Here is a 15,105-nt window from a genome sequence, read left to right as displayed (position 1 = left end):
AAAATGTGGAATGCACATTTCTGCTTCAGTTTTTTTGTGATGCTATTTTTAAATCTGCTGCATTGAAAACAATGCCAGATTCACACAGGGTGCTGTCTGTTATTGGATGTGGCGACATCTGTAGGCATTATTTGGCTAAGAAGGTGCCTGAACCATCACAAAAAATAACATTCTCAGTGCCTTCTTAAAAAGAAAGCAAGCACTCTTAAACAAGAAGAAACTCGATCATTCACTGAGTGATAGACTATGATAGTGTCAGTAATTCTTAAGATGGGTGAGAGGATTTTATTGACTTGATTTCAGGAACAATATTGGGAACAGGGAAAATACATATGGCATGGGAACTAGTTTGTATCCAGTTAAATTTTTTCCACAGGTGTGTGTTCTGTGGTGATAAACACAAACATTAATTTTGATAAAGAGCTTTTTGCTATTACTTGTAGGTAAATGGAGTAGATCTAAAGGCAGCAACCCACGAACAGGCAGCAGCAGCCCTGAAGAATGCAGGCCAAGCAGTGACTATTGTGGCTCAGTACCGTCCAGAAGGTAAGGGTTGCTTTATACATTCAAGTTCTCTTGTACAGTCTGAAACTCAGAGAAGGATAATCTACAGTGTTCTTCCATCAAACACCTCTTCTGAAACAATTAATGTAATGGATGTTGTCACACATGTTAGCATAATTGCAAGTAACCAGGTTGGAATATCTGTAAGTGTTGCTGCCAAGGCTTTGCCACATTTTTTGTTTTTGCCATTGCAGAATTTCTGTTTCTTCAGTAAATGTTACCAGTGTCATAAAATTAAAATTAATCCAGTAAATCTAGAACTTTATAGAAATACCCTATTGTTCTTTTGTATTTCCAATTCTCTTTGTCCTTTAATGTGGTGGTTTTATATGCTTTAATAGTAGGAAGATAGAAGACTAATTTCCTATTTTTTGTGTTGATTCAGATTATCTAAGGAGGCCATCAGGTTTTCATTCCTTGGTTTCACACTGAACTGTTATTTCTATTTATCCAGCTGTTTCTTCTGGTCCAGATTAAACTACAGCTGATGCTGATTAACCATCTTTGTGTGTTGTGCAGAACACTACATCATCAATACACATATTTGTCTTGTATTTCTGCAGCATTTCAAATGGCTCTGTCTATTTGAAACTTTAAAAAATTAGTAGTCTAAAATTAAATGCTTGAGTCTGTAAAGTCATCTATTATTGGTGTTATATATGCTAAGACATTTTTGTTGTTTTATGAACTGTGATGATCAGCAATTTTCTCCAATTTTGCTAAATTGGTTGGCCCAGCACTGGGTCTTCCTTGCACAGACTTGTCTGTTTGAAACTTTCCTTTAGCAGTACTGTCAAGGGGTGAGTGTAGGTGTCCAGCAGGACTGGACATGGAGCAGGACTGCTGCCTTCGCCTGTTAGGTGGCTGATAGCAGCACGCTTCTAGTTGTTCTTTATTTCTTCTTTTCTGTCATGTTTCTTCTATCCTGACCTCAAATGTTTGAAGCATTAGCTTTCACATTCCCCAACCCCATCACCTGCATCAGCATCACGTCTCTCCCCTGACCCAGGAACTCAGTTCATGATAAGGCCAAATGATTGGTTTGTCTGCTTCCCGGTCAAATCCCTGCAGCCAGCCTGTGTTGCCAATCCTGTATTGTCTCAGGAGGCTGCATCTTGGTCACATGTTCCATCTGTACATTGCTGTGTTCCAGGATTAATTTTCTAAGAGTGCTCATTCTGAGGCTGCCTTTTTAAAAGAACGATAAGGTCAGCATTGGTTCTGAAATATTTGCTTTGCCTTGGTGTCAGAATTGTCAAATATTTCTGTTGATACACATTTGGTCTGTCCTCTGCTTGGCTCTTCAGTGTTGTCATGGGTGGTTCAAATTGTTGCACCTTCTTGCATCCTGAGTAGGGGCCTCTCACCTTATTGAGAAATAAAATATATGCTTTTATTTTTCTCTGAGTTGCCCTTTTGAGCACCTGACCACTTTTTTTGTTCAAAGAGGGCATTTATGGTCACTGTTTTTTCTGCCAGGAGGGGATGGTGAGGTGTGGCTCTTAGAAGAAGAGCAAATGTTTCTCTGGTGTAGAATATGGGCTTCCAGGACTCATTTGTTTCCCTTGCTCAAGGATATATGCAGGCTTCATACAAAATCAGCTGTTTTTCAGTCCTTTCTTTCTAGGATTCAGGCTTTAAGATGCAAAGAATCCTTTCATACTTTGAAAGTCAGAACCTTTTAGAAGAAGAGAATTAAACATTTTGGACAGTTTCTGCTCTTTCTGAATTGGAAATAACAGCATTCTTCATTACCATTTGTCCAAGTAGATAATTTATTTTCTTGCAATGTGTATTGAGGTACTTGACTGACTGCTGAGATTTTGAGTCATTTCCCAGAGATTTGCCCAGAGCAAAATTTGCCCATACACTGCCTCTTAGAAATTACTCAGTGACTGTCACTTGTAGGTTTCAAGGCTAGAACTGTACTTATTCCTTCATGGCTACTGAAGCATTCTGGACAAGACTGTGCAGCTGAGTTGTACTGAGAATTCAGTTCTCAAAGGTTTATATGGCCCATTTGAGAGGATGCGTGAGGGTGAAGTTACTCAAATTACCTGAGATTATGGGCAGACATCTGGCAAATTAATCAAAGAATGGATTGATTCCCCCTCCCCTCAAGAAACTTGGTCTGCACTGAGCATCTTTTCTTCTGAACAATGCTTAAAATCTCTATTTAGAATGAAAATGTTAGAATCACATTAGGGCTCACTGTACCCTTTTGAGGTATGCCTTGAGGGAAAAGTGTAACTAGAAAACTGAGAGCCATTGTACTTTGGAGAAAAAGCATGAATTGACTCATGGCCAGCCTACCTCAGAGGGCTGCAGTTACTGGTGTCTGGCATCTCTGCCTTATTTTTACTTCCCACAAAACAAGTTTGGATGGAAGTCCAGCTATCAGCTTCATCAGGTCTGGTGTGGGAGGTAAATTGAATCAGATACTCATTGTTTATATCGTAGAGATTAGTAAAGGGAATATTTCCTTAAATGTTACTGTTTGTTAGCATAGGAAAGCAGTCTGTGGTTTGACTTTCCAAATAGAAAATACCATCCATGTGATTGAGTGCACTTGATAAAAGCGTATGTGTTCTTTGGTCATCTTCATATTTCCTAAATGATAGCTTCGCACAGTAGTTTTTTCTCCTCAGTAGATTAATTTAAATGGTAAACTTTTTATGTATCTATGTGTGTGTGTTCTTGTAATCATCCTCATTTTCTGTTTCTGCCATTTGGAAATGGGTTAACAAGTATTAAAATATTCATAAAATTGTTGTTCATTATTGGTGTTTCTCAGATGTCTCCATAGAGATGGAGAGCATCAGTTATAACTGCTTGTATTGCATATGTATTTTATTTATATTTATGAATCCAGCAGGATTTTGTAAAAGATGCTGACAGCTAGGACAGATCAAGGAGATTCTAGACATCCATCAGGGTTCATTATAACTGAGTAAAGAGATTCAGTATGATAGGAGCATTTGGGAGACACTTGGGACTGGTTCATTTCACTCCCTGTAATTGCATATGACAGTTTGTGTATTCATAGATGTGGTGAGGAATGCTAATTTATGTTTTTACATCCTATCACATTTCCTATTTTCCCATCATAAATTTCCCATTTGTTTTTCTCCTCCTATTTTTGGGAAAAGAGGATTTTTGCAAGCAGTTCTCTCATAGGAAAGCCTAAGTTAGGCTATAGAGAAATGAATCACTGGAAAAGTCTTCTCATGCAAAGGCTTGAATTTTCCATATCTTTCTCTTCAAATCCATGGTAAATAAACTCTAATTACTGGGTTTGGAGTAGGCTATTATGGCTGAATGAAATTGATTTTATTGAATTTGGACTCAAATTATGTAACCGCTGACTTTTCTTTCCCTTAAATCTCCACAATATTCCTTGGTTATGGAATTGGGTGAAAACAGATGTAATTGCATTCTTTAAAATGTCCTTCTGGCCATTCCTTTAGTTTCCAGGAATGCTCAGTAAATTTGAGGGATGCCTTACAAAGTTTTTCTGCTCCACTGAATTAAATTTCATCAACTTGCCAGCCTACTTTGGCTGTAAAAGCCAAACATGCAATGTGAGTGTGTTCTGCTGTTTACAGAAGTGGCTCATGCATCAGGCACCGCCACAACTGTACTCAGTTGACCTCAGGCTTTCTCCTTCTCCGCTCCAGGCTTTATCTTGCAACTTGCCATGAGCTGATGTTGCACACTGGTCACCTATTGGGTTGTACTGGTACATTTCTCTGTGGTACATACATGCCATGAGTGTCATACAGAGTCTCCCTAGCTGCACAGATCTGTTGGGGCTGGATGCTATAGAGGGATCTATAGCAGGAGATGAGCAAGAGCTTATGAAACAGGAATTATCCTCTAAAAATGTGGTTGGGAAGTCAGGATGTTCTCATTTTCACCTTTATTTGGAAGCTTTTTCCTTATTCCCCTACTTGTACTACAGATTTCTACCTCCTTTCAAGACATCACTCATGAATAAAAAGGGCTTTTGCTTTACTGTGAATTCAACTGGAAAAGAAATACTGTGACCTGGAGCAGTTTCAAAGCAGGAGATGCTGCTTCAGTACACAAAATGTTTTGATAAGCCATTTTAATTTGTAGTGGTTTCTGATCCATTTAATTTTCATCTTGCTCCCTGGCTCTGCAGACATCTCAGCGCCACACGACTGTGTCTGGGTTTCCTGCAGAGGTAGGATGGCAAAGAAGAACTGTAATATTGGTGCAGAGGAATGAGAGGAAGCACAAAACAATTTGGATATATGTATAGCTCCTGGGAGTTGGGATTCAGAATGGTCAGAATTATGATCGTGCTGCATAGCAGGGATACAGGAACTTGAGTGCTTGAAGGGAATGTAGTGAGGAGAGGAGCAGCAAGGGGGAAGCATAGGACTGCAGAGGCTTACAGTTCTTGGACGGCTTTGTGTTTCACATTGACATCCATTGTTGCATTCATTCAAATTAAAAGGTCTGAAATATAATAATAATGTTGTCTCAAAATTCAGAATTTCTGTAAGGTTTGATTTTGCCATTCCAAAAAGGTATGAGGTGCCAGTGGACTACCATAACTGTATTATAGTTTGAGTGCATTTAGGTGTTTAAAAATAATAGAATAGCCGAACAAGTATATTAAAAATATGGAAATCTATTTAATTGAAATTGGATAGAAAATAATTTAGTGGGTTAAGCTTTCTATTGTAGTTATACTGTGCTAGATCAGAACTGAGCTGTATTAAGGATGTGGATAACATTAACTGCAGTTACATAATATGTGAAGCCTGCTCTTGCAGGGCCTTGAAGAAGGCAGCAGGCCAAGTCTGTTGGCATCAGCAGTCATTCACTGGTCACCTCATCTTTCTACAAAGCAAGGCAAAATTCAGATAAGTTTTTCTTGACAGAAAAGGGAACCAACCCTTTCTGTTTCCCAAGGATTCACCTGACATTCCAAAAATAAAATTATAAATTCTTTTCTGAAAGAGTAGTAAGATGTTTAAGTGATCAGATTAGCTTCATGTTCTTAGGTGATCTGCTGGATCAGTGTAAGATTAGGAGAAGGTGGAACCAAAACATGAAGAGAAGATTTCAAAGTATTTTTATAAAGCATCTGCTTCTGAACCTAAATTGTTCATATAGGTAGTTAACACACATTCTTTCAGTTTTGTTAATGGAAACTGTATTTTTCATTCCCTCTTGTCTTTAAAACAAATGATGCAAAAAAAAAAAAAAAGAGGAAACACAAAAGTTTTGTTAGAGCTCTCTGCTCAATGGCCAGTGTGTGGCTGATTTTTCTGTTTACAATGCTGCATCTATGTACTGTTTTCTAGTGGAATTCAAGAGAAAACTAAGCTCTGGGAAATGGTATAATTTTCATATGTTTAAGCTAAGATTGTTTTCTAAGCATTAGTCTTGAAATATATTTTAAAACTTCTTTCTGCAAAAGTCCAGCTGGGGTAGCATGAACCCAATAATGCTGTAAAAAAACGTAGTTTACAGTAACTTTTTTAATCAAGGCTTGAGCTTCCCTTGCTTTCTAGATGAGGACATGGATTTTCTTAAAGGTGGTTCAAAAGATCAGTGCATCCCAATTTCATAAAATGAAAAATTCTTATAAAATATACTTCAAGAAAAGTTTGCCCTGTTTTTGGGTATGTGGTCCCTGGTTTTCCAGGCTTCTGTTCTTGCTTGTTTTGTTCCTGGTTCTACTCATTTGCAAATAATCTAGATTAGTCAATTAGAACATCTTCAAAACTGGACCCATTAAGATTAGAAAAAGGGTTTTGCTATATATAGCCCTGATAGACACTATAAGGCGGCTTACACATGTTTTAATCCTTTAAAACCTCACTCCTACTCTTTAATATACTAAATAAAATTGCTTGTGAATGCTTGCTAAGCCTTCAGCAACATTTTTAGTGGATTCATCTCAGCAGTGACTGGACCTAGTCTCTTTCTGAGTTTTCCAGGGTCTGTGGGAGGTGTTCTTAACTAAATACAAATGCAGTTTTTCTAATCTTTTGAAATTCCTTGGCAAAGTCTTTCAAGTGATAAATGAGATACAAGCTCATCAAACATTAGAGCCCATGAAAGTCACCAACGACATGTGGAATTCATTGTGGTCTGTCCCAGGCAATATTAATATCAAATTACAAACAATGCAGCAAAGTAATATCTCCTCAAAAATGATTTATGATGTTTGTATGGTGGTCCATGCATTTTAAAAGAAAAATGGAAGATCAATACTGGGTCAGTATGATGGTGGCCACTCTAACTACCAGACTCCATTTCTCTCTTTGGAGGCACCATGAAAAGGAAAATTGAATATTCTGAGAGTTGAGAAAAGAATATAAATCAGTAGTTATATAAAATTGTCAGCAAAAGAGTCCTGCTTAGACAGATCCAATGGGTCCTGCTAAAGAGGGCTTTCTATAGACAGATGGGAAGAGGGAAGCAAGGGGCATACTTTTTTAATTAAAGTCAACTTTTTCAGCTCTACGTGGGTTCAATATAAGTAAGAATCTCTGCTTCTCAGCGCTGCGCTGCCATCTGTTCCCTGTACGCACATCCCGGCTTCCTCGAGTCGCTGTTCCTTCTGTGCTGTTTGCTGAATTTCCCATCCCTTGCGTAGCCTTCTGCTCTCCTGCCTGGTTTGCTAGAATATGTGTTCCAGACCAGATGCATTTTCATTGCAGCCTCGTTTTCCCCTTCTCCTGCCTGCAGACAATTCACCACTTTTCTGTGTATCTGTGTTTTGTTGCCCAGCAGATGGGCAGTCCAGGAGAGTTTCAGTGATCAGATACTTTCTGGAGTTCTGGTTTTCTGTTCAAGTAAATATTAATATTGAAACATTACAGATTTCTAGGTAAAATCACTTTAGCAGCTCGGAATCAGAGTAATCTTCCAGGATTTTCTAATCTTCCCTCCTTTTTCTTGTTGTGGAATACATGCAGACATGAAATAGAGCAGATTTAGTCTAGTTTTGCACCATCTGCTTATCCAGTATAATTTTAAAGTTTAAACTTGAGCCCAGATGTATTCATCCTCTGTTCTTAACAACTGATTATGTGTAAACCTGAGTAGGCTTTGGGTTTTTTGCTTTGGTGATGGTGGGGTTCTGTTGGATAAATGCCATGAGTTGAAGCAGGAGGTGCTTGTGTTTCCTCAGTCTTACTGTCGTGACAGTAGATATTATTCCCTCCCTGCCTCTAACCTTCTTGGAAACTTCGAGAAAATTCTAGTCAAGAAAAGATTCCTTTATTCAAATGTTCTTATTTTATTGCATTTCATGGTAGTTTTGCTGCCTGTTATCCTTTATTTGGATGTATATTTGTTTTGATGATGTATATCATCAGCAGCTTTCCTAAAATTCAGACCTTAAAAGTTGATTCTGAGTGAAGTTTCATTCACAGATGTTGTATATCCATCCAGTTATAGAGCCTGACAAAATTCTTACTGAAAGGATTGGGAGATTGGATTGTGTGGTTTTCTTTTGGTTTTGAATTTCTTTTTGGGTGGGTGTCTGTGTTTCTTGTACCACCGTAGTTGTTATTAAAACAGTATTTCAGAATCTCAGTGTTTTGGTGGCTGTGGAAATTGGAAGTGTATTTGAACTTGGAGTTCCAATGACCAGCCTGCTTCATTTGAATTAACTTTTTCATTTAAATAGCTTATGCCCTTTCTGTTTTGTTACTCTGATAACACTACACCAGGAATCAAACACATTCCTTCCCTGCCAAACTCTTAATTTCCTGTTGACCAAGAAAGCAGTGTCCTTTTCATCTTGTTCGCTGTGCCTGTTCCAGCTCTAAATTTCTGGAATGTTGACGTGACAAAGCTTTTTTTTAAAAGTTACATATTTATATGTGCATTGTGTAACTTTGTCACAGCCAACTGGAAGTTTGTTGTGCCATTCACTGTGATTTAAGGGAACAAATATCAAATTTGTCATATATATGTGCCTATTATGCATAACATAGGAAAGAAAGAAATTGTAAAGAAAATAGTTCTCTAACATTTGTGAGAATCTAGGGATGATAAGCTGAAGGAAAGTAAGAGATTGAAGATGCAAAAGACACTTGATATCCAACTCTTCTTAATCACAGAGATAGAAATATAATCTGTCCTAGACAAATTACAACCTCTTCTAGATAAATTAGCAGAACTCACACTTTGCTTCATAAAGCTGATATTGGACAAACCTTACTTTGTCAACAGGGCACAGGTGCTGATCCTTTTCTGCTATTCTGGTGCTATCAAGAGTCCTGCTGCTGTCTTATTTTCTGTCTCCAGCATTAGTTTCAGTACCATTATACCTAATACTAAGGTTTCTTTCTTTAAAACCCAAAAATCCTGTGTACTTTTCAGCTCCAAATCCAATGATGGTGAGAATTCTATGCATCCTGTTCCTCCCAAAACCTTCTGTTAAGAGGGGTATAACTCAAATTTTAGCTAGCTCTACATCAAAGGAGCTCACCAGATTCTGACTGCACAGTGCTTAAGCTTCTCCTAAATATGAAATTTCTTGGCACTTCTTTTTGAACATAAAGCCTTCTCAGTCCCAGCCCATTAGTTTCCTTTTTTTGCTTTATTCATATGGCAGAAGCCTCTGTGGTGAAATTATCTCCTCTTTACTCCTACAGATGTCCCTGTCACTCATTCAGCACTTACTTCCCAGGAGTTCTGATGAGAAAAATTAAATTAGTTTGGGAAACTGCAAGACCAGCAACCTGAGGATGAAATATAGGATAAAGTTAAGCAATACTGGGAAATAGCCTCCCTAGCCTCTCTTACATCTGTGTGCTGTAGAGGAGGAAGTCTGATTCTTCAATAAAATGACACGTGATACAGAAATTTATATTTTTTCCAGTAGCTATTGCAAAGAGCTGCAGATATTTTTAGTATTGAACAGGCTGTAGGACAAGAAAGTGCTGGGATTATCTGATTTTTCCCATGCTTACTTTCCTTTCACACAGGGGCATGCAAAAATCTTTTAGCTTTATTGTTTCTTGGGTATAAATGATGAAAATGAGGTGACTTATCCAAGGCCCTGCAGGGCACCAGTAGCACAGCAGGAATGTGGGCTGTTCTCTCACTGCATCTGAGCCCTTCCCCTAAGGAATGTTGCTTTCTAAAAAATGTCGTTTTCTCACATTCCTCTTTGGTTACTGTCCTGTTGTCTTACATTCTTTTGTTATTAGTGGTAGCATCAGTAGTGGTGCAAGTAATGGTTTTGATTCTCTTATCAAACAACTGGTTTGATTTAGTGCCAGTAAAGTGTTTCATCTGGACTTAATTTGTAAAAAGGCACTTGGTGCTATTTTAAAAACTAAAGGACAAAAGTTAGGGTTATTGAAGAGACTGTTCATATTGTCATAATCTGGATAGGGTTAATTATAGATGCTATTGGTGCTCATTGTATGATGAGTGTATGAGGAGAAAGGGCTACAGCACATAAAATGATAAAACATTCACAGTTTTTAGATGGCTGTTGAAGGAACCTTTCTCAAGATTTTTTTATTGTAGAGCCCTTTGTCAGTTTTGCACTTCCTGAATAACCACGGTGCCCGCAGGGAGTGAGGGCGCAGCTCAGGAGAGCAGCTCGTTGGCCGGTCCAGCAGCTGCTTGCAGCACACACGCCCTGGCTCTCCCAGTGTTGACTTGTTATAATCTGGCATCACATGGTCTCCTGGGGAAGGTGGTGGCTGCACAACATTTCCTTTGACTAGGAAGGGTTTACAAGTGAATCTCTTGATCCTGAAACTACTCAGCTGAAGGAAAAACTTACTTGCTCTGAGTTCATATTTTATGCTGATGGCATGTAAGTATCTCACTTCAGGAGATGTTTGCCCTGAAGAAGCAATTACTATTTTCCTGCCTGCCTTTGTAGCTGAAATCAAATGCATTTAGCATAGTTTTATTAGTAGACGGTACTGCTTAAGAACACAATCCGTTTTTCCAGGATTAACATGGTACATAATTCTGTGGGGGCAATTTGAATCTCTAATGCCGTTTACAAGTGGATTGAAATTCATGAGAGAATTCTGGATATTTTTTCCTTTCCTGAGCTCCCAGAGGAACATGGTCTTATTTCAGAAGATGTTTTGCATATTTCCCACCTTGTAGTGTTAAATTCTTTATCTCAGTCAAATCCAGTAATTTTGAAGTACAGACATTTTTCATTTCCATTTCTTAACATTTTAAATTTAAAATATGTAGTTCTTGATTATAAACATGTATTTCAGATGTGTGTTCTGAAGTTTCTGTTATGGGTTAAAATTTATGTTTCTGTCTTTTTATTACTATGAAATTGATAATTATTAGCAGAAATGTTTGTCTTAATTTGAAAAAAATAGTTACTATGAACTATAGATTACAATCACAGAATTTTGAAGTACAATATTCTTGTGTATTGTCTTTGTCTAATCAAAATTATTTCAGATTCTCTTTCAGTTTAATTGCTGAAGTTTGGCAGGAAATTAATTGCTGTGCATGTCTTTGTTCCAGAATACAGTCGTTTTGAAGCTAAAATCCATGATTTACGGGAGCAGATGATGAACAGTAGCATTAGTTCAGGATCAGGATCTTTGCGAACCAGCCAGAAGAGATCCCTCTATGTCAGGTAATCATCTTTTTCATGGCATTGATATGGTGTTTTTCTGCTTTCCTGTAGACTTAGTATTTTCATACAATTTTCATACAACTATTTACTAAGTATTAATAAAGGGATACTCATATGGAAATATAATAAAAGTAAAGCTTTATTTAGACTGATTATTGTAATATAGCTGAAAAAGAAGTAATATCCCGGAGAACCCTATATGAACTTTGAAGAGTGGTGCTATTATATTTGCTTTTAGTCCTTTGATTTGAGAGAAATGATAATCCTTCAGCAAAAACATATATTTCTTCTTTAAGACAGTGTATGTTAAGTCTTAAGAACTTGCTTAGTTCAGTTTGTTTTGTGACAGTAGCCTTCATATTCTCCCTTGTTCAGTACTTGAATTCAAATTTATAGTCTTCTCTTTCTTAAGGTTTGACAGATTTCCATCTTGTTTCCTTCAGCTTACTTTAGTTGTTTTCTCAGTTTCATTAAAGAATCTTATTTCTCTATCCAATTTAATTTTGTTATGGAATATTTTCCCATAGTAACCAAGAGAGAAAATGCAAAGCAAATGAACAGAGTATGCCTCATTAATTTATTCATATCAAGTTAAACGTAAAAGAGGATGAAAGAAAGTGGAACAGAAGAGCATGAAGCAGATGAGAAGGTGGTGTGATGGGGAAATGATGGCAGGGTGCAGCTTTTTCATGTGTCACTCAACTCCCACACTGGTTATCATGTACTGATAAAGCATAACATTTCCAGTATGGAACATGGGCAAAAGGATTGAATTTTTAAAAAATTAATTGGTTTTTGAGTTCCCCAAATCAGCTCATCTCTGGATTGAATCAGGGTGAGCAGTAGCTTCTTTGTAGGGGCCAGAATGTTTCAGTAGGGCAGGTAAGCCTTCAAGTAGTTCTGGTGTTTGGGTTAAACATAATTTAAAATGTTGTAGGACCTCCCTGGTTTACTTCCTAAAGGTGAACAGGCTCAGGTGCTATTGACTTTCCCATCCAAAGCAGGTAGTGTTCTGTTCACGGTGTGTTCTGTGTACTATGGGAAGGAAGCAAGTCATACACAAAGCAGTTCCTTGAGTAATTGATGCTGAGGAAAGTCACGGTCCTTTGTAACTATTTCTGAATGCTTGACACAAATGTAGCTAAATACTCGTAGGGCTTCTGCTTACCTTGACTCTAACAGGTAGTTTCTATGTTTTGAACTATTGTTTCAGTAGGTGGATTCTGTTTTCTTGGATCTGAGCCTACTTGTTTTTTCTACTTCTATTTGCCTTAAATACTTTGGGGGTCAAAATTTATATCTCTGAAAATAAATGTCTTAAATACTAAGGGTAAGTGCTTGGTACCACAGTTATCTGTATCTTTGAATTTTCGCAGGCAGGTAGGTTCCATATTCCACATATGGATATTGTGCCAAGATCTTTATTTCCATAATCCCAAGATTTATAGCTTTAGCTTTCATCATATAACTAAGCCTAAACAATTCTAAATGCTTTTATTTTGCTTGGTTAGCTGTAGCCTGATTAGGTTCTAAACCGCTTATGCTCATGTTCACACATCTGATATTTTGACAAGCATTTTATCTTTATGTAGCTTTTATTCTTCTCATGGAAGTTGTTGAGCTTTTGACTTGGCCAGCTGCTGCAGAACTTGCAGCCTTCTCGAGGCTGTTGGCAGAAGCCCTGTGGGGACTGGTTTCATTGAAGGTTTCTGAAGCTCATTAATCAGTGCTCGTCACTACAAAGTCTGTACAAATATCTAAAATACAAAGATTCCACAGCAAAAGAACTTTTCTACCCAGATCTCTTTACAGAGGGTGCTGCTACAGCTTTTGGGATCTGTTTGTGTCATCACACCAAAAGTTGCCAAGGACTGGGAGGCTACTTTGAATGCACAGAAAGGGTTCACATCTGTTCTGCCTGGTTTCTGATGAAATTTTGACCCTATTGAAATAACTTTTATGACTGTTTTCACATATTTCTAGATACTGACAGAACATGTTAATTACCCACTTTATTCATTATAATAAGTCTGGTATAGTCATACTGTACTTTTAATTATATCAATTCAAAGCCATTTTTAATAACTTCAGATATATTTTTTCACTAGTGCTGGGTTTTGGATATGCCTTAAAGCACTCCAATTATGTAACGAAATCCTGAATTGAATGGTGAATCCAACAGTAAAATGTTTATAGGCATTCAATCACAATTGCAGAGAAGATATTAAATAAAAATACTCTGAAAATCATTTCTGCTGCTTTCTCAAAATCATGGCAACAAATTAGGAAATAAAATCAGACACATCATTGTATCCCTGTAAACATGATATCTTTAAGACTAGTCTGCCTGTAAGCAGCATTTTTAGGTATTATGTAATATTAAGGAAAAGGCAATTGTGTTTGCCCGAAAATACAATTTGGAGTAAAATGGCAGATTTTTCTTTGTAATTGTATGTATATCAAAAAATGATGCACAGCAATTTAGGAAGCAGCCCTTGGAGGGCAATACAAATACAGCAATTCAGCAGCAGCTGACTCTCCATTTGCACATCCTACTGTCCCCCCACACCACTCCCCCTGTCCCCAGCTAATTCAGATCTGCTGATGTCTCTTCTCTTATTTTGCTTTATATTTCTTCTGGCTTTTGTTCTGAGACAGATTCTCTCATAATAATGTTTCTGGGTTTGCATATAATCTGTATCTATATATATATATATACAGATATATGTGCTCATCTAGAGAGTCAAAAAGCACTTGTGAGATACCTTCATGGTATCAGCTTTGTGTGATAATTCATGGAGAGAGTAAATCTGTTCCATATTTAATCTCGTCTTCTGTGGCAAGTCTCAGTCTGCAATGTGTGTAGCATTCAAAATCAAAAGTTACTTTTACCTTTGTGCATTTTTCTGACCAGCACAATGCATTCAAATAATGGTGCTGATTTGTGCTTGAATCAGTGCAAAAAATGGTTATGTCTCCAAGTTGAAGAAATGTAACAGTTTTAAAATGGCTAAGAAATTTTAACTAACTCCTTTGGAAAAATAAGATCTACTATTAGCAGCAGGCTAAGTGTACTTGCCTGCACTTTAATTGGGCCATGCCTATGTTGTTCTCAGTGTTCAAGCACTATGTCTCAAACAGCTGTCCCAAAAACTCAGAAAAAGAGAACCTCCTTTACAAGCTGACCTTTATTTGTGAAGTGGTAAAATTAATTCATATTTAATGAAATGAAATTTAATTTAATGTAATTTAATGAAATGAAATGAAACACAGAGATGCTTTTGCTGCAGGAATGCCTGGTTGCTTTGTGGGTTGAAGAAATGCTTCAGTAAAACTTGGTCAATGGGCTATGATACTGAGCACAAGTGTGGCAGGTAAAAAGATATTCTGGAGAGTTTAGCACTGTTACACAGCCATTACGCTTTTGCTTTGAAGCATAAACACTCATTTAAATATGCAACCTAGTTTCAGTTTCTCTAGACTTGTGGATGAAGCTGAGTTACCTTTTTAGTGATCTTTAATTCTTGAATGATACAAAGTGAAATAAAAGGGGAGGACTTGGTCCTTTCTCTAGAAAATAATGTTTAGGACTTCCCGTTTAAATTTAAATAAAACTTCACAATAAATATCGTGGGTCTGCATTCAAAGCAGTAGTTGATCAGGATTGCTAAATTTATTTTCAAGTTGTGTTTATAACTTACAATAAGTAAATTGTAACATGGCCTTTTTAATCTGTAATAAAAGTCTTCAAACAGGGAGTTAATAGAAGCAGTATTTTTTATATTCCAGCTTAGATAAATGCATCATCTGAGGTGTGAAGTGAGTTCTTGGTTGATGACGTGCCAGGCATACAGGAAAAACCATGTTAATCACTTTGAATAAAAAGAAATTTTTGTTAATTCTGTTTGCTT

At 37.2% G+C, this 15,105-nt stretch overlaps 1 protein-coding gene across 12 annotated transcripts in view; it reads left to right on the top strand.

Moving 5' to 3' along the window:
• Positions 1-15,105, top strand: part of DLG1 (discs large MAGUK scaffold protein 1) — a 149,528-nt gene that overhangs the window by 109,861 nt on the left and 24,562 nt on the right. For all 12 annotated transcript variants that reach the window (XM_058843757.1, XM_058843763.1, XM_058843756.1 and 9 more), the window contains 2 exons: positions 444-546; positions 11,080-11,194. In XM_058843757.1, the coding sequence (XP_058699740.1) occupies positions 444-546; positions 11,080-11,194 (218 nt within the window). The remainder of the gene's footprint in view (positions 1-443; positions 547-11,079; positions 11,195-15,105) is intronic.

The sequence above is a fragment of the Poecile atricapillus genome, chromosome 8, assembly GCF_030490865.1.
Source record: "Poecile atricapillus isolate bPoeAtr1 chromosome 8, bPoeAtr1.hap1, whole genome shotgun sequence".
Lineage (NCBI taxonomy): Eukaryota > Metazoa > Chordata > Aves > Passeriformes > Paridae > Poecile > Poecile atricapillus.
This window is presented reverse-complemented; position numbering and strand designations above follow the sequence as displayed.